The 26,783-nt window shown below is 43.0% G+C and overlaps 1 protein-coding gene and 1 long non-coding RNA gene across 8 annotated transcripts in view; one reads left to right on the forward strand and one right to left on the reverse strand.

Annotated features, from left to right (window-relative positions):
• The window catches only part of TBX4 (T-box transcription factor 4), a 118,271-nt gene that overhangs the window by 69,596 nt on the left and 21,892 nt on the right, over positions 1–26,783 (forward strand). For all 4 annotated transcript variants that reach the window (XM_044994193.1, XM_044994196.1, XM_044994194.1 and 1 more), the window contains 2 exons: positions 13,149–13,268; positions 15,664–15,811. In XM_044994193.1, coding sequence (XP_044850128.1) covers positions 13,149–13,268; positions 15,664–15,811 — 268 coding nt within the window. The remainder of the gene's footprint in view (positions 1–13,148; positions 13,269–15,663; positions 15,812–26,783) is intronic.
• Positions 13,497–26,783, reverse strand: part of LOC123353225 — a 40,466-nt gene continuing 27,179 nt past the window's right edge. For all 4 annotated transcript variants that reach the window (XR_006574437.1, XR_006574435.1, XR_006574436.1 and 1 more), the window contains 2 exons: positions 16,029–16,249; positions 13,497–13,981 (listed from right to left, as the gene is read on the reverse strand). This is a non-coding gene — a long non-coding RNA (uncharacterized LOC123353225). The remainder of the gene's footprint in view (positions 13,982–16,028; positions 16,250–26,783) is intronic.

Consider the following 26,783-nt stretch of genomic DNA (forward strand, 5'->3'; position numbering starts at 1 on the left):
AAGCCTTTATTCACATTCAGACTCCTATTAATTTCAGTGGAGTCGCTACTCACATTAGAAATGGCTGAAGGATCAGGACTGCAAATACTGGGCCTGTAAACTGAGAGAGAAATTTTACCAAATTCTAGAAACTAAACATCCCAAATGTGTAGGTTATCTCCGTGTCAGTCTTAACTTAGATTGTTTAAACAAATCCATATGGCCAGGACCCAGTCCTGCATTCTTTGGGGGCTTAAAACTCCCAGTGAAATCATATTCATGCTTCACAGCTGCTCAGAGGGGACAGGGTGGCTCTGGTAATTGTCCCTGGGATGTGGAGCCTTTCGCTTCTAGAAGACCAGGGCCAAATTCTCTGCTGGTTAAAATCAGTGCAGCTCCATCAGAGTCACTGGAACCCTGCCAATTTATGCCAGCAGAGAATTTGGCCCTCCGCCTGAACCAGGGCCTAAGTCAGTAGGGATCCATTAACAAACCATATGAAATAAGTGGGTAGTTTCACTTCTGTTCTGAGTGGAGAGTTACAATCTACTTCAGCCCAAATGGCAACTTTAATTCTCAGCATTGAGGCCAAGGACTGAATGGGCCTCGTTACTTGACATCTATCTAATACACCGAAGTGTAACGCACCCATTGATGCATTGGCTTCTAAAGGTGATCCCTCCATGTCAAGGATGAGGCATGTTAGCAGGGAGATGGGGGTGAGCGTGTGTGTGGGGGGAGGGATTGTGTGTGTGAGAGATTCCTCTACCGGTGCTTGTGCCTGTTCTGCAGTAAGAGATTCCTCTACCAGTGCTGAAAATAAAAATACCTGTAACAGTTAATAAAAGAACTAGTCTTACAATAACTAAACAACCAAGTTAAGCCACGTGACAATAAGTCTGATTTAGACGCACATTTCAAAACTGATCAGTGTGCAAAACCACCTAGAAACAGAACCGTCCAGCAGCACAAGAGCAGACTTCGGTTCGATTCTTATTGAAAATCATATTTCACCCAAACTGTTTAAATGCATAGTAATAATAAACCCACCCACCCCCAATGACCCAATTTTAAAAAGATGATACAGAGTCTGTTATTTCAAGGGGCCTCATACCAGGTTCTCATTCTGTGTCTGCAAATAATATAGAAACAGTTGAGTGCAGACACAAAATATGGTCCTGATCCTGCAACAGCCACTGTGTGTGTGTGTGTGTGTGTGTGCGCGCGCACGCGCACACGTGCACAAAGAGAGGTGGGGTTCTAAGCAGGCATAGGGATGCACCCACATGCACTCAACTGAAGGATCAGGTCACTTAAATGTCTAATTATTTAATTTCAAAAGGCAAAAAAGGAAAAAAAAGGAGTCTGTTTTTTAAATTCTAAATTGCAAATGTAGCTTTAATGGCCAGTTATTTAAAAAGCGGGTAAAAAAAATAAAATCAATGGGTGATCTAGTTCTAGGGTGCTGGTGTAAAATAGACTTTTTCTAATTATAATCCAGACACCGATAACTCAAGAGGAGTGTGTTTATTTCATATGTTGTCAATCTGTATAACTCCACAGACCAAGTCAACTATAAATTACCAGGAATTTCAGACTAAGAATTACTTTGGGGGATTATTACTCCCTCTTAGGACTGATCTGTAGGAGACGTTTGGAGAACACAGCAAGCTCAGTACTGAAATAGGAATGATGTTGTTGCCAAGAAAGCTTGATTTATAAAGTGGAAACATCTTTAAAATGCACTCACTATCTTTTTAATGTTTGACTCTTTCATTGTGGGAGGGGAAGAAAAGATTATTTTATATTAAAAGGATCATCAAAAGATAAAAAGTTTGTTAGCAAAGTTTCCTGAACTTTGTGCAAAACCATTCGCCTTCTTTGTATTTAAAATACCACAACTTTTCGTGTCCTGTTTGGAATGCAGGGTATGCAAATCAAAACCTTTGTCATGTATTTTTTTTTAAAGGTTTGTTCTTCTACTTAATTTGTATTGTCTTAAATGATCACGTTAAACATATAACAATTAAGAAGCCAGCCCTGCATTCCTTGCACACTTGCAATTGCCAGGCATTTTGGGTGTGCACAAATGCAGGATTAGGCCTAAAGAAATGGCACACATTTTTAAGTGTGCTGCAGATTAATACACTCCTCACTAAGAGCACTTACACGCTCTTCGTTTGTATTTAAGGCATGTAATAGTCACAAATTTAATATGATGGAGCAATTTATACCCAAAGCAAATTGTACAACTTCATTATAATCGGCTTTTCTTTTGTGTCCCCGTGCTCTGTCCCGCATTAGGCAAGTCCTGCAGTTGTGGCTATCTTTGTGGTTCAGATCAGTCTCTGTCTCAATTCTCCAGCGGGCTTGACCCTCCAAACCCTCATTCATTCAAGTAGTCTTTACTCATGTGAGTTGTCCCATTGGTTTCAGGATTTCTTCTCCCCTTTCACGCTTTTACAGAGCTGTCTGTCCTCTAATTTTAGGGCTTTTTATCACCCAGAGGTGCCGATCTTTACAGTTCCTACCCAGTACCATTCCATGACCCAAGTGAATGGGCACATCATCACTCCATAGGCAGTGTTAAAATGGGTTTATTGCTAATCAGCAGGGAATGCCGGTCCACAGAGCAGCTGACCCTCTTCCTGACTCTAAATTAATATGTCAATTTCTCTACAGTGATGAACATCCAGATGATGATGATGACGATAGTGGGTTTGTAACCATGGAGCAGGGTTCAGAGCACAACACCGTGTATAAATGGATACAGAGCCAGCCTCAATCTTTACTGTAACATCTCTTAAAAACTGCATGTGGATTGATGGCTGTTGTTTTAAGCTCCTCTAAGAACCGTCTTACAGCATAGTGCACAGAACAACTTTCACCCCAGCGTACATGGAAAATTTGCAAAGCTCTGTGATTTTTAGATTTTGGTTTAAGAGTGGCTTATTTCAGTTTAGCTTAAACATGTTCACAGTCAGTTTAAGGTAAACTGAAAGTCCCCTGGTTTAAGGTCATAAGGGTTTGCACCAGTTTAACTAAATTGGTTTAAATTCACACCGTAGATTAAGCTGGTGAAATTTTGTCTTGTGTAGACAAGCCCTGCCAGGTTAAGATTTTCAGCTAGGAGATATGGATGCCCGGTTCTCATTAAAATGAAAGGGAATTGTATCACTTCGGGCAGTTTTGAAAAGTTCAGCCCAAAGCTTTACATTTAAAAAAGCAAACCAGATCAGGTATGGAATGGGAACCATCCATTTAGAACTTTGGAAATAAATTAGTAATTCAAAGAATGTCTGACCTCCCGAGCCATAAATTCAGGGTTCTGCAAATACCCTTTGTAGGTAAGCTCTTGCTCCCAGTGCAATCAGTGGGAACCAAAGCAGGATCCATTTGCTTTTGGCTCTGTTGCTAGAGATGTCAACAACTCCAGCAGGGAACATACAGTTTCTTGAACTTGGAACAAGTCAGGAAAATGAAGGACAATATTTTTTTTTCTGAGTCTCCCTTTATTTTCTGTTAATGATTTGGGATATTAATAGTTAAATGTGTTTCCAAAGCATTTTCAGTTCACTTTTAGATAACTCTCATGCTAACAGTATCCGGAGGTAGCTGTGTTAGTCTGTATCCACAAAAACAACAAGGAGTCTGGTGGCACCTTAAAGACTAACAGATTTATTTGGGCATAAGTTTTTGTGAGTAAAAAACCTCACTTCTTCTGTTCATAGACTGTGAGTTCAATGTTGCTTGTGTTAGTGACAGTGGGGCTGAATGCATCTGAAGTGAGGTTTTTTACCCACAAAAGCTTATGCCCAAATACATCTGATAGTCCTTAAGGTGCCACCGGACTCCTTGTTGTTCTCATGCTAATAATCCCTAGCAGGGCAGGTCTCCAGTACCCGGACTGCATGTTTGCCTTGAAGGGCACAGAAGCTACAGATCCTCTCATGCTGGACCCATAAGGATCCAATCCATGTTGAGGAACTAAATCAAATACTGTAAGCAGTCAGAGTAGTCAACACTATGGACCAGATCCATTTTTCCTCCTTCTAATGGCTCCTACGGAGGGTGTAACACTAATGGAGTTCTACCAAGGAGAAAGTTGGCTTTCTTTAGAACAGTTAAAATCATTAGGAACCAGCACAGAGTTGTTAACTTCCCTCATTCTTGTGCAATTTTCTTTGTTACCTTTGTACTTTGCTATTTATGCTTCAGTAAACTTAATCTAATTTTAGCTCAGCCATCCTCTGTTATGGTTTGGACCTCGATAAAGGAATGCTGTAAGCGTTTCAGCTTTCATGGGGGAAAATCAAACTGGAGGTAAAGCATCTTCTTTCAAGAAGCTTGTCTAGGTTTTAATTTGCTATGGGGGAAGAAGAGAAAATGATACTAGATCATTAAAGCAACTGCATAGTTAACCAAGTTCTCAAGCGTGTGAGAAACAATGTTTTATTTAAAACTTAGATGAATTAGCCAGAAAAATTTAAATATAACCTCCCTTTGCCAAACTAGAAAAATCCCCTAACTGTCTGACCCCCTCATCGTTGGGTCATGGTCCTGCCACCAGATAAATCTCTCCTATCTGTCCGTAGACTGTGAGTTCAATGTTGCTTGTGTTAGTGACAGTGAATTTGGGGCTGAAAAATGAACTACTGATGAGAACTCCTGTTGAACCTGTATTGTTTGTTATTCTGAGGCAAGGATCTGGCATGGGCTAATCCAGCACTTCAAAGCTAACTGCTCTTACTTTGTATACAGAGCGTCATAGCGGAGTGGCGTGGGTGATAAGAGAAATAAGGGACTGGAGGGTTAGGATTCACTGGGAAAATGGGACCCTGTTGAAAAAGTCTTTGATCTCTTCAAAGTATTTTCTGAAAGCAAGAATCTATCAAAAAGGAAATGCCATAAAAAAAGCTTAAAGAAATAGTTGACATGACCAAATTTGTTTTAATTTACCCCTGGAAAACATTTTAAAAGATGCTTTATGTTGATATGGGAAATATTTGTCACAAGGGGGGGAATTAGAAGAATAAGGAAAGATCATTTTAAAGAAGAATTTGGTTCTTGAAGTCTCTACCCACCATTAGTTTGTCTTCTGGACAATAAAGACAAAGTGTAAAATTTTCACAAGGGCCTAAGTCCTATTTTTCAAAAGGCACGTGGGGCCAGATTTTCCCATCAATGGGAGTTGGGTGCTTTTCCTGCATAGGTGCTTTTGAAGACCCCTTTAGGTACCCATCTGACCTTTGAAAATCTGGCACTTTGGGCTCCTAAATCTTAGTGAGAATCCTTTTGAAAATGGCACTTAGGCCCCTAAATCACTTAGGTACTTTTGAACATTTTACCCAAATGCAAAGACTGATTTAAATGTTTAATGGCAACTGGGCCGTCTTGTGAACCAACCTCTAATGTTGGTAGGGCCTAATCCAAACCCCAGAGGAGTCAATGGTGTAAGACTCCCATTAACTTCAGTGGGCTTTGGCTCAGGCCCTTGGTGAACAAATTAGTTCCTTCCAAAACTGCAAAGAAAAATGTGGTGCTACCAGAACATCACACAGTCAGGGTTAGACCTCATCTTCAGGATTAAGGTCTTTCGCTTCCATTCAATCTTCTCAGAGGGGGTGAGAGGTAACGGCACTCCCTAAGCATACTATACCTTCCTGTTCACCATGCCATCGCAGGGACTTAGAAAAGTAGGACATCTTTGCTCAAGAGCAGGTTAGCAGCTTCACTGAGGTGACACACACTGCCCTGAAAAGGAAGGTTAGATCAAGCCTCTTAGTGGGTAAAAAGGTCATTAAGAATGGAGGGAGGTATGGAAGCCACTTCATGATCCAGTCTAGACCAAACCATCATCTGGAGTCCCTGGCAGAGAGACACATGCAGCTTCTTGACACGTCTAGCATCAGGAGCGAGTAGGCAAAGGACAGCCAAGCCTCACATTAGTGTTTCCAAACTACTAGTCCTTGTACCAATACTGGTGCTTTAGGCTTTTGCGACTGGCACGCAAAGTTCCTCTTTTCTACCTCACCAATAAGATACTACTGGATGCTGGGGTGCTGCAATTGTGCACCTCCCATTTTAACATATGTACTCTCCAGTCCCCAAAAAGAGCTTGCACTTCCCCAACCCCCCATCTTCCAAACAAGTATCCTTTTGGGTTAGGCCACGCACAGCTGAGTAGATGCCGAGGTCACTGGCTGGTACCACCAAACTTTTAAACTAGTACAGCTGCCTGAGAGGCTGGGACGTCCTGCCTTAGAGGAATGAATCTGTCTCTGTCTCTCTCGCTCATCATTCTGCTGCATAACCAACCAGCCACGCAATTAAACACCAATTAAAGTTTGTATGAACATCAGAAGTTTTGGCTCCACGTCAGTAACTGCTGCCTAGTAAAAGGGATTGGACTGTAAAAGAATAAATAAATAAACAAAGGATGCTTATTCTAACAGCTCATTTGAAAACAATTTGTGAATATCATGTAGAGATAAAATGTGCATAGCGCAAACTTAGCTAAGCAAAGGCTGCTTCATTATCAGAGCACATAATTCACTAGCACGTCAGCTCTAAAGCTTGCAAGGGCTACAGAATTGTGCTGCTTGCTTATTTTTCTTGCTCTTACTGTTTTTGTTACATTTCATCTGTAGAGCGGCACAGGGAAGAATTTAGCCGGGCCGTACTATTGCCCTGCCAACCTTTTCATGTGGGTTTTGCGCCCCCCACCCCATATTCAACTCCCCAAAGCAATGCACACTCTGTTTTTTGCTATCCACAGGTCTCCCCAAGGAACATCGACCTGCAGATAACGTGATGGCAATTGAGATAAAAAAGACAGTATTTTAACATAAGGTGCTGGACTCCCCCAGGGATAAGGAAGAACATTATGACCGTTTATCTTTCTTGATCTTTTCCATGGAGGATTCCTATATTCTGTGAACATAAAAACAACGTTAATTCTTCACCACTAAGCTCTAGTGAGAGCGACAGTCCTTACAAAGCAGGAGCTTCTGCACATCTGCCAATACTGCAAAATTTGGGGAGAAAAATAGGGATGTGCTTTTAAAATCCATTCCTAGACCATGGGAGAGTTTTGGAGGGATGGAGAGGAAGAACAATCAATACTGTACCAAAAAGACTAGACTGTCCCTTCTCAACAGGTGTGGGGTAAGAATGCACCTGAGACACAGAGTGTGAACATTCCCCACGCCTGGAGGTGTTGGGATCTGGGACTTTATTCTGCCCATACAGAGGAGGAGGGCGGCAGTAGGGAGCTAGCTGAGATCCCCAAGTTCAGAGGTGTTGGTTCTGGGGTTTCAGTTCAGGCCTGTGGGTAGTTCCCTTAGGCCAGTATGTGCTTTTGTGTTGGCTGTCGTTCTGGCGGACACAGCAGAACTTGAACTGGGGACATCCAGAGCTAAACATATGAGTCTTTACAGCTTGAGCTAAAAAGCCATGTTTTGTAGCTAGGGGCTGGAACAGATCCATGTCCTCGGTGGATCCTAAACCAAAAGGAGATGCATAGCAAACATTGACCAGTGGGTTTCACCCATTGCGTGTTTTGCTTTCTTTAAAAAGTATAAAGGGGAACAAATCAGGCCAAGAAATCCATGACTCCTATAGCACAAGGTCTTGGTGTAGGGGATTGGCTTTCTCTACTGCTCTTCCTTTCCCTACCCACCGGACAGGAGGGGATGCAGTGTGGGAAGGGAGCAGTGCTAAGAGACCCGTGAGAAAGCCAGAACCCATCCCTAGAGAGCTAGATGCATGGGAGGAGTCTCCTACTTTGTTCCTGTAGCCCCACTACAGGCTTCCCGGTCTATGGTTAGACTCTGACCCCTCCCAGGGCGGTCAGGGAGTTCACAGCTAGGGGCAAAGCTGCTTAAAGCAGCACTAACTTTCTGCTATGTTTCCTGCCTGGGCTCCGTGGTTTCCATGGTGGTACATGCTATTTATCATGGCCGATCCCTGACACCTCTTCATGGCTAGCCCCACCTTGTTGCCTATGTGGACATTGTGCAGAGGGGCATTCGGTGGCTGTGTGGAAAAGGGACAGTAGATTTTTAAGTGACGGTGTGGTCCTAGCAGTCATCTCTGGAGGTAGTAAATGAGGTATTTTCATAGCAAGAGCAACCTCTTGAATCACGTGAGGCGAATGAGACTCTCCAGCCCTTGCAGCGTCCATTTCACTTGGCCTGTTTTGCAACGTGCACGGTATTTGGTCTCTGCTTCCCTTCCTTCCCCATCTCACTCCTAACTTTTCTGTCTCTCTCACTCATATTTGGAGATGAGAGCGGTGGAAAGTTGGGGATTTTTGAGGCCCAGGAGCATGGTGAAAGCCAGGGGCAGCTGGAAAGCTGATGTGATAGTTCTCTCTGTGCCGACTTTTCAAGGAGTTGCTTCGTAACAGCAGCAAAACGGCATGTGCTCTCCTCCTACGCTGATGAAGGGTCTTGGGCTCTGGAAGTCTGGGGGGCCATACATTTGACACGGTGCAAGACGCCTAATGTTTGGGATGGGATTGGGAGGCAGCACTGCAGATGCTTCTGTTTCTAGAGCAATGATATTGGCAAATGCACTCGCCCTGGTCACCCAATGCACTGGGATCTCCCTTTTAATGTAGGGTGACCAGACAGCAAATGTGAAAAATTGGGATGGGGGTGGGTGAGGGTAATAGGAGCCTATATAAGAAAAAGACCCAAAAATCGTGACTGTCCCTATAAAATTGGGACATCTGGTCACCCTATTTTAACGGGCACCTGTTCAAGGAAGCACTAGTTTAAAAACCAAACCAAACAGTAATTAGCTGTGTACGGAACAGGCAGCCAATCAGCAATGGATGGAAGTTTTTCTATTAATATCTTTTAAAAAGGAAATGAAGGCTCAAAAGACATTTTAATTCCACTTCCTTAGATGCAATGGGACTGATGCTCAGGCACAGATCTTTGCAGAGTGTAGCAGCTTGGAATTTCTGCCTTTCCTCCTTTCTTTGGTGATTCCCCCGCACCACTTCCCAGCCATCGATTTTCTTACAGAGCAAAAACCATCTGTGTTCATGACAGATAGGTGTAATCGAGTTGGTCTGTGCACACAACTGAGAGGACAGGGCCTACTTGGCATTAATCCCAAATCTGATGCTGATTCATTCTGTGGCCTCAGGCAAATTCTAAATAGCCAGTTTCTACAGTGCTGTAAATTCACACAGCACTTAACTTCTCTATCGTTCCCCCATCTGTAAGCTGCATGAGGCAGAAACCGACCTTTTGTTCTGTTTGTACAGCACCAAGCACAATGCATTCATGGCCCACAGCTAGGGCATCTAGCATAATAAGCAGGAATAGAACTACTTCACCTTAGTTGAAGAAGGGAGGTATTCTTGAGGATTAAATACTGCATCTCCTCTGCAGTCTGAGCTAGGAAGAGTTCCCAATGAAGTCAAGGATGCTGTATGTGCCCTGCCACATTGGGCTCCTGTTTGTAAATGATTTTCAAACTATGAAGCACTTCCTGAGTGTGAAATACAGTATGATCAAGGGGGCCAGTATGGGTTAAAATAATCTGTCTGGATCTTCATCCAGATCTCAAGCCAAATCCAGCCTGAGCCTTTTTCAGCAGTTGGTAAAAGTGTGATCAACTCTGTGTGTGTGTGTGTGTCTGTCTGTCTGTCTGTCTGTGTACTCCATGTACCTGTTGAGCAGCTCCTGATTTCAGATGGGACAGGAACTGAAAGTAACGTACAGAGAGGGATTCTTCGGCCAGGCAGAATGAAAGAATTCCAAAAAAGAATCTCCCCAGAAAGCCAGACTTGCTACAGGTCAACAGAGCTACTCTCAGTAATAAGCTCAGTGTTCAGCAGGATCAAGCCCTCAGCCAATCCCGCTGGACAGAAATTCTCCTGAGGGCAGGCTATGCAGGCAGACTTTTGGATGCTTCCCAGGACTTGCTAGTGGACTACATAGCCTCACTGTGAGAGTGTGTGCTCCGCACGCAGCCCTGGAGATGTGCTTCCCCTTCGTTTTCTCTCATTGACCATCCCGATAAGAGCCTGGGCAACACTACACAGCACTAACACACTCTCTCTTTAACTCTTGAATCAAAACTCTGATTGCATTTTGGGGCCTAGCTCCCCAGGTTGTTGTGCATCCTCACCAGAAACACACGACCCATGTTTGTATCCTATTGCACAGAGATATTTACTAAACTAGACTTTGCCAAGGGGTTGAGAAATATGTTTTCATTAAGAAAATTAAAGTGACACATCCCTGGACAGCATGTTAGTCGCATATTTTTTTAATGCCAGAATGCAGCAGCTAATAATAATGATGAAATGTCCATGCAGGGCCAGAATTAAAAACTGATAATGCTTTCCTGGAAACAAATGCCGAGAGTTGGCAGATGCCACTGTCTCTCAATCTGTTGACTTGCTAAGTGTAATGCTACCACTGCTAGATACTGAACGGTTTGCAAGTTAAGCAACACCTTCAATCAGATGCGAGTTCCCATTTGTTATCCTTCAGGAATTTCAGCTGTGTATATTATAGTAGTACTTCGCCTCTTTGTATTTATTTTAGAGGGCTATACTAAAGAACATTATAAACTCAAGCATGTCTACGCTATATGAACTCCATATGCTGAAGCTTAATTTTAAATGCCATTAAAAAAGCACTTAACATTTACAGTAGATCAGTCTGGCTACTTTAGCAGCTTGGATGTAGTTCAGTATGTGAAATGATTGGGGAAAAAACTTCAGAAGCTACAGGTTATTAAAAAAAACAACCCCGATATCTATAGAATCCTTTACTGGTACATCTCAATAACTATCCAAAAATCCTATTTTCTAATTTCTTCTTCAAGTCCACTTTTTCTTTCATTTCATTTTTAAGTGCAATTTTAAGACCTAGTTTAAAAAAAAAAATCTTGGCAGTTGGCTTGGATTCCTAGTGTAATTTTTTTACCGTGTGAATTGGGCTGTGTATTCACAACCTGAAATGTCCTACTGTATTTATACTGGTGTTTACCTGTGTGAGGACAAGGTTAAGAGGAGTGCACCGTTTATGAATGAAAATCAAATATGGACATTGGTAAACCACCCCTGGTTAGTCCCAGCTAAATACATAATAAATATCTGGAATTTATGCCTGGTGTTAAAAGAGTCAATTCAAATGAATCCTAACAGGGCCCATTTTATTACCTTCTCCCGGAGCAGTTGCAAAATGGTGGCACAGACAGCAACTACTGCTCATCTCACAGGCCCAGATTGTTCAGCGGTCCCTGGCCCTCGCCCCTTTCCTTAGCCACAAATACAGCGAGCCCTTTTCTTGGCCTGAAGAAACTTGTTCATTAAAAAGAGAAAAGGGGGAGAAGAGAGAATTTAAAATACTGGGTCTATCCGAGGGTAGGGGAGGGTTCTCTTGGCCGGGCCAAGCTATTAATCCAGACTAAACTCTCATTTAAGTTGCTAGGCATTTTGACAGAGTAATGATGTCAGGATTGGCCCACTGTTGCTAACGCTGGTTGTGACGATGCTGCCTCAGGATATAGATATTTTCATCCACTCTGCCCATTTTTTTTGCTAGTGCAAATGAGCCATCACGGCAGGTTGATGTATTGGATTGTTCCGTCTTCTTGCTTAAAGACCGTGATGAGCCAGTTTGCACAAGTAACTTGTTTTTATTGGCTGAGGAGAGGCTTGGTAATATGGAGCCAACAGAAAAGTTACTCATAAGATTGAAGAGGCATGGTCCTGCAAACCCTTACTGCTTACTTGGTATTTAGTCCCATGGAAACCAATGGAAGTACTCACATGGATCAAAGTTACCCACACCAGCAAGGGTTGCAGGTGCCTACACTGTGACTGTATGAATTAATTTCCCTGTCACATCTACCTGTTGCTTGTTTTCATGCTGCAAATACTGCTCAGTAATGTAACATCTTAGGGTGAGATTTTTCTGCTTGTGTAAATTGGCACAACTCCACTGGCTACAACAGCGCTGCTCCAACTGACCCTCGCAGAGAATTTGAGTCAGACGCTCCATTCTTAAACACTATTTGCAGCATTCGATTAATGCACAGGAAAGTCAATGGAGCTGCATCTGTTTACATCAGCATAGACTTTGATCCTTAATCTGCCCCCCTCCGTTGGAGAGAGAAAACCTGGGGTATCTGAGGCAGGGCTCCATGTTGGGTCAATCTCGAGTAGTAACACTTTTTTTTCCCTGCTATCTCACGTAAGGTTTTTCACCATAGTATTGTTGTTTATTATTTGTATTACCATAGCACCTAGGAGCCCCTGTCGTGGAACATGCCCCCGCTGTGCTAGGTGCTGCACAAACACAATCTCGCTGTCTAATGGTTAGATGTTCATAATTTCTGATCAAAATTCAGTGCTTGGGGAACTGTGTGTGTAACGTAGCTGAATTTGATGTATTTAGATCTACTCACCTCGGTGTCTTCACTGTGGTAAGTCGACTGCTGCCACTCCCCCGTCGACTCCGCCTGCGCCTCTCGCCGGTGGAGTACAGGAGTTGACGGGAGAGCACTCAGAGGTTGATTTATCCTGTCTAGACTAGACACACTAAATCTATCTCAGCTGGATCGATCGCTGCCCGCCGATCCGACAGGTAGTATAGACATACCCTTAGATAGTTCCTTTGCCTCTTTCAGACCCGTAGTCATTGTCAGCACTCCTGCTTTGTGTGCCCTCTGGAAGGCACTAAGCCAACCAGAGTCATTCCCTGATGATCCCGAGTAGCTTTTAAAATCAAATCAGCTAGTAGCCCAGATTTTTAGGGTGAAAATCACCTTCAGGCCGAGGGCCTGTGCAAGGCCCAAGGCACCGATTAATAAGGGGCTGCTCACTGCCCTGAGCATGCATTAAGGATTCAATTCTGTAAATGGTCAATGCAAGGCCTGCACCCCATGTAAGTCCCTCTTTTGCTCTGTTATGAGGAAGGGGAACGTAAGTGGCTCACAGACCTTGTGTTAGCTCTCCACAGGGATGAATGTCATTCAAATGCCATAAGTGACACGTAAGTGGTACGGAGTCTTTGGGTGAATTTCACTTTCGGCTTTCAGTGGAACCTCCTTTTGGGGCTCCTCTCTGCTGTTCCGTTAGTTTGTACTATGTGTTAAGTTATGTGCTAATGTATTAACCCTTTGCTTTTCATAAGGAGGATGTTTCCTAGCTACAAAATTAAGGTAACCGGGATGAACCCCAAGACCAAGTACATCTTGTTGATTGACATTGTCCCAGCTGATGATCACCGGTACAAATTTTGTGACAACAAATGGTAAGAGACTATTAATTTGTTTTTTTTCCTTGGGTTATCAAAAGAGAGGTATTCATATCTGTGTCAACTGTTTGCAATAAGCACTGAGGAGATGGTCAATAAGGACCTTCATGGGGAGAAAATACCAGATACCAAAGTGCTCTTTAACCTAGCCCTGAAAGGCAGAACAAGAATCAATGGCTGGAAGTTAAAGCCAGACAAATTCAAATTAGAAACAAGGTACAAGTTTATTAATAGTGAGGGCAATTAACCAGCGAACAAACTACTAAGGGAAATGGTGGAGTCTCCATCACTTGATGTTTTCAAATTAAGCCTGGATGCCTTTTAGATGACATGCTTTAGTCAGACACAAGTTATTGGGGTCAATCCAGGGGTAACTGCATGAAACGCTATGGCCTGTGATATACAGTTTAGACTAGACGATGTAATTGTCCCTTCTGGCCTTAAAAAAAAAGTATCTATGAGGCCTTAGATTTGGAGTGGGTTGAGTGTTGACTATTTCTTCTCTAATTATATTTGTTCTGTGGGAAAGAGCCACAAAGCCACCAGGTGAAGATCTGTGGGCAGACCAGATGAATCTTCCTCATTTATCCAAACTGGCACGACTTTTCTTGGCCTCACCTGCATATGGTCTCAGAAGACCTGTTGATGGTGGCCATCTTGGATTTACATCTTTTGAGCAAAAATACTTGTCCCTCCCGAGATGTCATTGTCTGTTGGAAATGAAGTATATGTGCTTTAAAATAAAAAAAATTAATAATAAACCCACCACCACCAGAGAGTTTTTGAAGTGCCTGCTCTCCTTTCCTGTTGCCATTTTGGAAACACAGGAGTGGTAGGGATCTTGCAATTCTTGCGGTGGTAGGGTCCCGTGGGAATTGAGGCCTATCCCAGATTAAAAGTCACAGCCCTTAGAGGTTGGATAGCTAAAATATGGGACGACTTTGTGGTCTCAGAAAGAGGGAGGACAAGTGGAATTGGTCAGTCCAATGTAGCCCAGTTCTGGAGCCATTTTTATTCTCCCACCCCCCGACTTTTTTTTTTTTGCTTTATTCTCCAGATTTTCCCCCTTTGTCTCTCCTCTCGCCCTCTCTCAATGACAGCAAGATTACTCTGCATGAAGGCTGGTTTCATATTTACTTTCCTGCCCCTGGGAATCTCATGCATCTTGACACCTGAAAATCTCTCCTTGCTGAAAATATGCCGTGCTTTTCCCAGAACCCTCCTGCTTTCTTTGTGTGGAGCTTCATCTGTTCCACTAAGTGTCGACGTTGTTTCTAAGTCAATGGCAAAACTCCCATTGACTTTGAAGGGAATAGAATTGACCTCTTCACAGTGATAGCCCATACAAATGTAATCTACACGCACAATTTAGGGCATTGATCTCGTTTTTTAATTGTCTTTGAGCTAATGCTTGTTTCTGGAGTCCTTGTAGGATGGGAGTCGTATTCACTGGGAACCTTACGCCACCCAGGGCAAATTCTTTGCTTTAGCCATTAAGTCCTAGATGATGTTAACTCTTCTAATTTAACTTTGGCCAGTCACTAGAACTGTTTTCCCTTTCCATTTTTTATTGCTGTTGGAAAGGCTCTGCTGGTTTTGGTAATACTGCTTTTACTGGTGTTTTATAGCATAAGAACAATGCACAGTAAGGGGAGAGTTGCTGTCACATGTTGTATTAGAGCATTAAATCCATGAAAAATAACGGCGCTTTTGACATGTGAACAAAGGTGTCTGGCAAGGGGAATGTGAGGACAAATCCGTGTCCCAGCCGCAGCCTGAGAACTGGGCTTCCACAGGGGCTGGAGTCGCTTCCCAAGAGCTTCTACCAAGCTGGCGTTTCAGCCTTAGGAGCTACAGTAGCTTCTAGTCTTCTTGCAGCTCTGCTACCTGGATTCAGCCCTGGACTTGCCCCCTGCACTTTCCCCAAATGCTTTCCTCCTCACAAGGCTGAAGGAGTCCCCCCAGAGTGATGCTGGATCCTGCCTCTCTGCACAGTGGAGTCATATGGTTTTCTCTATGCTCAGGGACCTCTGAGTGGCAAAGACAGGACTTGCCCATAGCCAGTTCTCATATAGCTGCTGTGTACTCACTCATACAATACTATGCGTCCAGGGAAAACCCTGCCCAGGCAATGAGAACTGAAAAAATGAGAAAAGAGGCCTGTTTTCCTTGCCCCTCTTTTTGCTTCATCCTTCTCAGATTGATGAAGCAGCAGCAGCATCCTACATTTCTTGTGTTTCTCCACCAGGCCAACCTGTCTGGGCCAAATCCATCTTAGAATACAGATGGTAGCTCAGGATTTGTAAGATGGTTACCATGTTCAGTTAGGCAATGAATTGCTCTGAAGTGCTAATTGGCCAGGAAGATGTAACCATAAGTGCCTTGTTCACAGGATGGTGGCTGGGAAAGCGGAGCCCGCAATGCCTGGGCGGTTATATGTTCATCCGGACTCACCCGCCACGGGAGCTCACTGGATGCGGCAGCTGGTGTCGTTTCAGAAGCTAAAGCTCACTAACAATCACCTTGATCCGTTTGGACATGTAAGTTCTGGAAATGTTATTGCCAGAGGTGGGCACAAGCCCCGGTTTGCATCTGAGTCAGAACTTCCTCAGATTTCAAGCCGGCTCGGCTCTGGGGCTCCAGTTAGGAGTGGCCTCTAATTAATTAACTTTTTTTATAATTATTAGTAGCATTTCTTTTATTCTACTATGTAACTGAGAATGAAGATGTTTTAATGATACAAGATCAAGCACTCACCGCTAACTGCTTTAGTGCTGTTGCATTGGCCTCTTGAAGTGCCATGCGTGACTTGCTCAGTGATTCATCTGCGTGGTGCAATTGGGCTTCACTCTCCGCTATGGAATTTTCAAGTCAGTGTTTTCAGATGTTTCAGCCAAAGCCTTTGATGCAGAGGGCATGCAGAGCACTCAGAAACAGGTTACATAAGCTCGTCATTTTCCCAGCTGGCTTCGGCACTCCTATAAAAGATGGAGTATTTTATTTGGAAACTCTTAATTCCTGTGTATTGCAGATGTAGGACTGGGAAGTTCACCGTTATCAACCGCAGTACGTTTAATAGCTTAGAACACTGGCCTTTCCAGACCCCCAGCCGTGTGTGCGCCCGCGTAGGTAAATAGAACATACTGACCAGTCTAGTTTTCGCTTTGCAAGTTGAAGGACGTGTACAAATGAACAACATTGACTAGAAAAAGTAAGGTTGGATTTGTAGAATTCTTTTAATTTTAGTGGTCTCAAGCACTTAGTAACACAGGTCAGAGCATTGGCTTTGCATAACAACATATGATTTTTACCAGCTGCTCCTTGGAATACCCCTGGTGTTGGGAGGGGCAGGGTGGGGGATGCTGATAGGATTGCTCAAACTAAGCATATAGCCATATGCTAATGGTCAGATCTTCAGCGGGGGTAACATGGCATAGCTCCACAATCATGAGCTGTGCACCATGTTAAGTTTCCAAACTACATGACACAAGGATCTGCCCCGAAGGGTTAAATCCTGGCCCCGTGGCATAACTCTGTTCCCATTTAAATCCATAAGAGTTTCGCCATTAACTTCAATGGGAGCAGAGGCTAATGCTAGTGCTTTGCATTTCAGAGCATCCTCTGGCGAGTAAAGAACAAACAAACAGCCCCCACCCCAAAATCAAGTGTTCTTATTAATATATTTGTCCTGAAATATACAAAAGTTACAACTCATTTGGAGAGCAAAATTACTTTAAAACATACTGATCTGGGGGTCTTTCCCAAAGCCCGATGAAGTCAATAGCAGCCTTTCCAATGACTTCCGTGCATTTGGATCAGTTCTATGGCATGCAAGGTTTCAACAGAACCGAACAAAGCTCTTTGTGCAATCAAATTTTGCACATTCTCCCTGACTAGCTTGAGCAGAAATAAGGGCTGCTGATGGGACACTCTGCACAGGGAGATTGTTTAAGTCAAATAGAAACGCAATAAAATTCTAAAACAAACAAAACCCTGAATAAGCAAATCCACTTTGCATTAACATAGGGAAAGCAGAATGCTGTAAGTTCCCAAAATGGTGCAGATCCGGTAATTATAGGGTCTGTCCAAAATTTTTGATGCCTTTTATGACTTTATGCAAATTCTAAACTATCTTCCCATTTCTAAATGTCAATGTTGCAGAGATCCCAGCCATCGCAATGTGATGCCTTGATAACCCAGCTTTACAGAAAACAGTCGAGCCAAGTTGGGACCTTGGCCTCCTTCTCCAACCTATTGACCCCAATGAAATGTGTGTGAACTTCAAAGACTAATCAGGCCCATTTAAATGTTTCCATTATTAAGCGCAGGCTTTCTCCCCCTCCCACCCGCCCCCACTCTCTTCTTTAGGCGAAAAACCCCATGGAAATTAAATGCAAGCAACTACGCTAAAGATTGCATGGCTGAAAATTTCATCTTTGGAAAATGCCAAAGTTAAGGTCTCAGTGGCAGCCGTAACTGGACCTCTTTGCACACATCCCACTTTTTCTCCCGCCCCCCGGGTAACTGTGCATCTTAATATATTCCTGTTTATGCTGTAAAATGGATACTGTAAAACTTACAGGCCGTTCAGTGTGGTCATAAAACCCCCCAGGATATCTCGTGTTACTGTTGGAACGTTTAGCATCTGCTTTTCCTGGCTTTTCTTTTTTTTTTTTTTTGTAATTTTTAACTGTGCAATTTTAACACAGTATTTAACAGACTGAGTTGGTGTTTTTTTTGTTTTTTTCCCCATTTATTAAACATTTTGTTTGTCACTCCGAGAACACATTCAGAATATGACGGGGACTCTAGTTAGATTCTCTGGGTCAGACCCTCAGCTAGCGTATGTCTTTTTAGTGCCATTGACTATAATCACGATCAACACCAACTCAGGATTTGGCAATCTCCCCTCATGGAATCTGTCCTCTAAGACTGCCCTTTTATCTACGATTTTAGTACAGTGTATGCTAAAGAAAAATGCCTGGAGTAAAATTTTCAAAGGTGCCTAGGTCCCATTTTCAAAAGCCTCTATATCCAAGTGGGACTTAGGCACTTAAGAACTTAAATCACTTTTGAAAATAGGATTTAGGTGCTTTAGAGATTTTTAATTTTTTTTTATATGCATATGAAGGAAGGCAGGACCATGTACTAGGCTAGTCAGACTTTTCCTAGCAATGCAGGATATTTCATTGCATCTGTTACACCTTCACGGACACTTCACAGGGCTTGTCTAAACCAGGAGCTATTCTGAAATAACAACAAGGAGTCCTTGTGGCACCTTAGAGACTAACAAATTGATTTGGGCATAAGCTTTCCTTGGCTAGAACCCACTTCATCAGATGCATGGAGTGGAAAATACAGGAGCCAGTATAAATACATGAAAGGATGGGGGTTGCTTTACCAAGTGTGAGGTCAGTCTAACGAGACAATTCAGTTGACAGCAGGATACCAAGGGAGGAAAAATAGTGATTCCTGATTTAACTCTTCCTGATTAACTCCATGTGTGAGCGCTCCTATTCCAGAATAAAAGTGCTTTATTCCAAATTAACTTAATCAGGTTAATCTGCTTTGAATTCACACCCTACTTTATTCCAGATTAATTGGTACAGTTATAGACCAACCTTTAGAGCATAAGCTCTGCAGGGCAGAGGCAGTGACTTTGTATGTTCTGTACAGTCCCTAGCACAACATAGGCGTCAGTTTTGACGGGGGTCAAGGGATACTACCGCTATGCAGATATTACTAAATTAAGAATAATCGCTATTAACTTCTCGGACTTTGCTCTCAAAGTATTCGCAGACTATCTCGTAATGCTCCCTAAAAACAGGTCCTAAAACCCACACTGCTTGTTTGCCTGCTATTCCTACTCTATAAGGCTACTCTGCTATTTCCTTTTGTCTTTGATTTTCCTAAAACCTCAAAACCACTGCGGGTCTGTTTCCTCAGGCTGCAGTTACTTTCTTTTGTGGTGAACAGAGAGTGACCCAGAAAGAGGCCTGCTCTGGCCCTGTTATTTCAAGGGAAACAGCTAGTGCCAACCCGGTGTGTAAACACAGGGTTTGAGACCATCCCACCCAATCTCCGCACATGGAGAGTGAAGTGTTAAGTGAGCAATCCTAAATGCACAGCCCCGTTTGCTGCAGAATCTCTGTTACAAGACCAGTGTGCCCTGCCCTAATCTGCAGCTTTTGTGTGTGTGTGTATAAGTAATCCCTTTATAACGTGCTTTGACATGCAGAACTCTCATAGCCTCCTTGCAGACAACGGCGGCTGTCTGACGGGGGCGGGAAGTTACTGCAAAATAGCTCTGCTTTGAACTACTCCAGTTCTGCATTCACACTTTTTGGGCAAACGCATCATTTGAAAAAATGTCCTTACAACTCCCCCTCTATTCGCTTCACAGCTAAGTTTTGGGGGGTTGTTTTTTTTCAGGCTTAGCTCACGTACGCCATTGTACTGCTCTGACAAGCACATAGCATTGCCAACTCTCCAGGACTGTCCTGGAGTCTCCAAGAATTACAGATTAATCTTTCGTTAAAGATTATGTCATGTGATGAAACCTCCAGGAATACGTCCAACCAAAACTGGCATCCCTACAAGCACAGTCTAGGAGCGCTTACCGCAGACACTTGTGAAGCACAAGTTGTTAGGCTCCCTCCCTGCTCCCATCCCCAGCCTCCATTTATAATTGTTTAGGAGACTTCCATCTTTGGGGGTTCAGTGTGCAGCGCATATCTGATCGTTTACTTTGAACGTGGCTCTACCTTGGCAACTACCCATCTGGTATCTTATTTAAAAATAAATAAATAAGTAGGCAAATCATTTACAGTCCCCTCACTGAATTCCTTAGTAAGTAAATCCAGGCCCTGATTCTCTGCACTCCAGTACCTGATTAAGGCCTTGATCTTGCAAATAATTTATGCATATGTTTACTTTTATCCAGGAGTAGCCCCACTGAGTTCATAAAGCTAAGAGTGTGCAGGCCTGAGGCCTAATTAGGTAAATTAGTTAAAGTGATTCATTGTAATAAAAGGACTTGGAAGCGTTGCAGAATTGAGCTGGCTTTCTGAACTCAGTGAGCTCTGGCTGAAGATTACTTGCGTTAGTAAGGGTTGGTGGGATCAGGCCCTTAGAGTACGCCCTGAAAATGGTCAGATTCTGACTATGAGCTCTTAACAGACTGAACAACTGACCCCCTAAAGCAGTCACTGCTGTCTCTTTGGTGAAGACTCATAATCAAGTCCCTACATTTTTCACTGGTAAATTATCTGCTGTTGTAAATTCTTTGGATTATGAATAGCGGCTGCAGTATACTAGGTGCTGTCCAGGCATAACAAGGAGCAGTTCCTGTCTAAAAAGAATTCATGTTCTAAGGGCTCGTCTGCATGAGAAAGTTGCGCTGATATAACTTAGACGATGAAAACCCCTGTGTGGGGAGACTTATTTAATTTTGAGTGGTTTATTTCAGTTTAGCTTAAACTGACTCCTAATCTAAACCAAAAATAAGCCTGGTTTGAGCTGAAATAGGCATCCACACAGGAGTTTGCACCAGTTCAAATCAATTGAAAATTGCACCTTAGTTAAATAAGTGTGCCTCTCTCATGTGGATGAGCCCTGAGACGTCTGTGGGGAAGGAGAGAGTGAGTTAATTAAATATGTTTTAATTATCCCCATTAGCCACCAACCTGTGTTTTGCCTCTTCGGGCACTGAAATATTTATTCAGCAACCAGGGGAGGTCTCAGGTTGAGGTGCTTGTCAAAAGGCGCTGCTGATGCACTTGTTTGGGAGCTTTGCAGATGGGTGAGGAAGGAGTTTGCTGCACTTGGGCATTTGCAAATGTTTATTTTGGATGGCGAACAGTTTGCAAATAAATATGCTGCTCGGCAGCTCTTCATTGCAGGTGACTGAGGACGTGCGGATTCAGCCTTGTTGGTTTAGAGCAAACAATTAGGAAGATTCATACTTTTTTTTTTAAATTTAGTCAAGAACCTGTGTAGGTAGGAAGGAAGATCTTGTGGCTGAGGCACAGGGCTAGGAGTCTGGAGACTTGTGTTCTGTTCCAAGCTCTGCCATAGATTTCTTGAGTCAGCTTGGGTGAACTGTGCTTCAGTTTATACTTCAGTCAGTTCACAAGTTGTGAAGCGCATCTGTATCGGGGACTTTTGTGCTGGTGTAGCCACACTGATGTAACTGCACCGGTGGAAGCCCCTTGTATTGATACACGCTGCACAAGTGCAAAAAGTGACTTGCACCGGATAAACTGCACCAGTGCAAATGACCTTGTACATCAGTGCAACATGTCTACACTAGGAGTCTGCATTGGTACAGAAGTCCCCGGCGCAGGGAAGCCCTTAATGCTATACTTTTTTCTGTCGGAGCAATTTTTTATCAGGAAAGGCCTGTGTTTTCCATCAAGCATTTCAACTGAAAAATACTTGTGCCGAATATGGATTCAGAGGACTTCAGTAGCTTAGACAGAGATTTGGGGTCTATTATAGGGGTTCTGTGGCCTGCAATGTGCAGGAGGTCAGACTAGATGATCATGATGGTCCCTTCTGACCTTAAAGTCTGTGAGTCTATGAGAAGTAGGGTGACCAGATAGCAACTGTGGGGAAAAACGGGACGGGGTGGGGGATAATAGGCACCTATATAAGAAAAAGTTCCCAAAAATGGGACTGTCCCTTTAGAAAGGAACCTATGATCACCCTAATGAGAAGTGAGCAAGTGCCTGTGATATTCAGATCTAGAGTTGATCAGACCCTAAAGAAATCATTTTAAGCCACTTATGTTGCTCCTAGAGTGAGACCTTAATTTATGTATTTCAAAACTTTACATGCACAGATAATCAGCCCAACAGAACCTCTGATTTCTGTGTGTCCCGAGGCTGGTTTGTGTTATAACAAGCTCATTATTTTGACAGATTTGGGACTTTCCTTCCTAATGCCATGTAAATGATTGGTAGCAACGTACCAAGTGTTTGAAAGTGCAAAATATTTTCTAAACTTGAGAGTCAGAACGCTGACACAACAGTCCACTGAAACGACCGATTTATTCAGGCTACAATACCCATCCAGCTACTGGTTCCAGATGAAAAATTAGAATGACTCCTTCAGAACACTAACCACGAGCCTTAGTGGATCTGTTAATTCATTTAGTGACTATTATCTGTAATCTCCTGGTAATTCTACAAAAATATGTCTTTATTAAAAAGGATGACATAATCATAGCTCTTGCCGAAAGTTAAGACAGAGCATTAAGGGAGAGCTAACAAATATTTCTATTAGTTTAGTTTAGATCCTTATGAATGGAATTCCATTGTCTTTTAAAGAATGTCTGTGAGTTCTCTGTGTCCAGGTCTGGGTGAGCGAGTGCTTACAGACGGTTCCAAAGGAATTCTCCTCCAGGTTCTCATTCTCATTGATTTCATTGGGTTTTGGATCAGGCCCACAGTGAATTATTTTTTTCCCTGAGAGACTAGTTGATTTCTAAGCTGAGGATTCTCTCCAACCAGAATTAAAATGTGCAGGGCATTGACTCATTCTGTTTGGGTGTTTCCCCACATCTCAGTCCACAATGATATTTAGATTGCAAGCTCTTTGGGCCCAGGACTGTCTGGTCTGTGTTTATTATACAGCACCTAACACCATAGGGGTCCTGGTGCGTGACTGGGGATCCTACCACATACAAATAATACATAATACCAGCTCACGAGCCAAAGCCCAGAATACAGGCTGTGAAACCGAGTCTGGTCCCTAGTCCAAAGGCCACTTCAAGTCTCTTAATTTACTTTAACAGGCTTTGGATGAGGCCGTAGGGAGGAAACAATCCTTCCCCTCGGCTACTGAACAGCTACCGAGCCACCATTTCCACCCATAGCCTTTTATGGCAGGGTGATGGAAATGGCTGGAGGAAGGTGATAATGTCTCCATAGCCACCCTGCACAGCTATGTCAGCTGAACTAGTCGGCAGTGCTCACCACGTACGCAACCCAAGCCTAGGCTCCCCAAATCATCCCCATGGCTGGGCAATAGAACTGCTCCAGTTCTACTGCAGGCAGGTCCATTTACACCTGCAGAGGTGTGGCTTGGAGCTGCCCTCTAAAAGTGGCTTCCGTTGAAGCTGTTCGTGTACGGAGAGAGGCAATAAGCAGTGTAATAACAAATAACAGAATTGGGAGCCTGGCTCTCCTGAGTTCTAATCCTAGCTCCGGCTTCCTGTAAGCCTTGGGAAAGTCACTCAAGCTTCAGTTTACCATCTGTAAAATGGGTGGATGGTAATGCTGTAGTACTCCTCCAGGGTGTTGGCAGGACTAAGTGTTAACATTTGGATAGTACTTTGCAGAGGAGTGCTAAGCATTTTTCTTAGGGTGAGGGTCAGTTTACATACAAGACGCTGAGAGTATTCATTCAACCACAATGTACCAATTATTAGTAGTATTTTAATCTGAGCAATTAGCCTTTTGATACATGGGGGGTGGAGTGGGCAGAATCGCTTCCATGCAGTTAGGATATTCACGTTCTTAAAGGGACATCCTACTCTTTTAAGCTATTTCTTCATGGTGGTTTTTGACATATCAAGGGTTCATTTCCCTTGATCTCAGTGGAATAACCATCTCCAGGAAAAGCCAGTGAGAACTCAGGTGATTATACTGGTTTATTGTGGAGCGTTTTCTGACCGTGCTTCTCAGCACACAGGAACTGGAGTGATGAGCCCTTTAAGAAGTGGTTGTGATAATAAGACTTCTACTGAAACCAGACAGTTCTGGGGGAACTGCCAATGAAACAGGCTTTGCTACAGGTTAGCAAAGCCTGAGGTTAGCTTGGCTGCAAAGGCACAACCTATCTCAGGCTTTCTCAGAGTTTTTCACCAACCTCAAACTGGCTCTGAACAAACAGCAGTACTATGGCAGACTCTCTTTCATAGGCATGTAGTGACATTTGAAAACTGCAAGGGGGCAAATGCATCACAACAGAGTTGTTTGTTGTTTTTTAAATAAAAATCTCCCCTGAAATTAAATAATTGGAGCTGTATCTTAACCCCCTGAAAGCTCAGCATTTCGGAGGTGCATTTGTTCTTCACACTGTTTGGAATTTTGTTTCTTTACTGTATTTTTCTCACGTGTGTCTTCTGACTGCAAGGATCTTTGTTCATTCCATTGCTGGTGGTTTGTTGCTCTTTAATTCCCTTGTCTTTGTCTTATTTTAAATGCATTTTGTTTTGTGAGAAGAGGACTGCTGCAGTTTGATATTATGGGACATTCCAGATGGGCTATCAGTTGCAGTGTTGCTTTTGGTTGTCTTGATCTGCATCTTCTTGGATCTCTTTAACTTGCTTTGCTGTTTGTTCTGATCAGGTCTGTCATTTCTCCCCACCTGGTTTTATTGGATTCTTTCTGCAAGGCGTTGCTTTTTCTTACCTTTGGGGCTTCTCTCTCATTTTTCTATTAAATTGATTTTTGCCTTTTCTGTCTCTTTGTTGTCTGGTGCACTCAGCACATTTAACCATGTCAACAGCCTATTCATCTTCTAGAAGTCTGAATCTTATAAAGTTAGATGGTTAGTTAATTTTTGCAGTTCTACGTTGACTTGTGGGACAGGAAATGTTTCCTATCTGGGACCTGGTATGTAAATTTAGGTGCATGTTTTACCAACAACATTCACATGCCTCTTTCTGGAGAAATTTTGCATCTGCACCATTCAGCATTTATTTTGGGCTTAGAGATAAATCTGTGAAAACTTTGGGCCCAATTCACTGCTTGCGTAAAAGGGAACAGCTCCATATATTTGTTGTACACACTTCCACCAATGCTGAATGTGTCCTGACATCCTGAGCAATAGACTCGCCCAATGTCCTTGTTCTCTGGTAGTTTATACTTCAGTTAAATTCACTTTTCCATAATCTGTTGTTTCTGAGGTGAATAATTTCTGACTAGCACTATGTTTGGCTGGCCAGTTCAGTCTTTTGGGTTGCTTATTAGGTTGGTTCTGCCAGTAGAAATATCTGTGTGAGGGATTTTATTTTGAGTCTCATTTTTTGTATTGAAACTGATCTGATCCCAGGGATGCAGAGATATTGACTTATAAAGGCCAAGTTGAACTTTTATATTGTCTGCTTTGTGCCTATGAAAAAGTACTGAGCCTTGTGCTGATATATTGTATGAGACCGATCGGGATGAGTAGATGCTAACGTGACATTTATTTACATGGACAAGAAATGACTGGTGTGATTCCTGGTTGAGTTTAAATTATATGGCTTGGGATGAGAATTTATATTTGATGTATTAGGTGTTTTTTATGGTCACACTGTTGGTTTAAATCAATCTAAGGAAATTCAGGTTTTTTTCTTAATATAGAATCAGAGCCTGAAGCCTTCATTCACTCTTCAATGGGAAGTTTGCCTAAATAAGCAATCAGTGAAAGATGTCAAGATTTGCATAGTGCCTTTGCTCCTATTGGTGACATAAGGCCAAATTCTAGTCATGTACTTTAATGGGAATTTTGCCTGCATATGGACTTCAGCATTTGCTCTGTTTGTTACCATTCTGAAAAAAAAAGATTTGCATTGTTGAAGACTCGTCTCCCCCCACAAACGCCACCACCAAGGCCACATCTTGTGGCCTTTACTCAGTTTTTACTCAAGCAAAATTCCCGCGGACGGCAATGGAAGTTAGAAGGAACAATTGGTTTGCTTTCCTGTTGAAGCTTTTCCCAGGGTTCTCCACTTTCTGTTTCTCGCTCTGTAAATTGTCAGGTCACGTATATCATTTGGAGCGGACTCCTCCTTTTCTGCTTGCGCCACTGGTAGTGTGCAAGGAAACAGCGCGGAAGGATTCAGGGCTTGGGCCATGTGGAATAGACAGAACGCTCATGATTTAGCCCTGGCATTAGGGCTCTACTCTCTGAGCATATGGCGCCCATAAGACACTTGCTTTTTATGCTGGAGCATATTTTATCCCAGCTCACCTTTCAGGGACATTTAAAAATAACTGTGAGGTCTGCAGCAGGCCAGAGAAGCAAAGAGGCCTTTGAAAGATCTGAACAAAAGAAAAAGGGTTGTGGGGAGCGCACATGTTTAAGAAGTGAAGCAGGCAACAGGTGATGCTTTTTTTGTAGCACTTAAATATGGACTATAAAAACCTTGAGTGGCAATGTGTGGTTTATGTGCAATGGCAACAATGCCCTGTGCTGTTATTTGAGACATGAGGGTTCAGATCAGGGTGAATTCACTGAAACTAAAACCTTCACAAACAATCAGAGACTCATAGAAATGAAGGGCTGAAAGGGACCTTGAGAGGTCATTCCGTCCATCCCCTGGTGCTGAAGGCAGGACCAAGTAAACCTAGCTCATCCCTAATGGGCATTTGTCCCACCTGTTCTTAAAAACCTCCAATGACAGGGATGCCACAACCTCCCTTGGAAAACTATTGCAGAGCATACCGACCCTTATAGTTAGAAAGCTTTGCCTGATAACTAACCTAAATCTCCCTTGTTGCAAATTAAGCCCACTACTTC

The sequence above is a fragment of the Mauremys mutica genome, chromosome 19 (assembly GCF_020497125.1).
Source record: "Mauremys mutica isolate MM-2020 ecotype Southern chromosome 19, ASM2049712v1, whole genome shotgun sequence".
Taxonomy (NCBI): Eukaryota; Metazoa; Chordata; order Testudines; family Geoemydidae; genus Mauremys; species Mauremys mutica.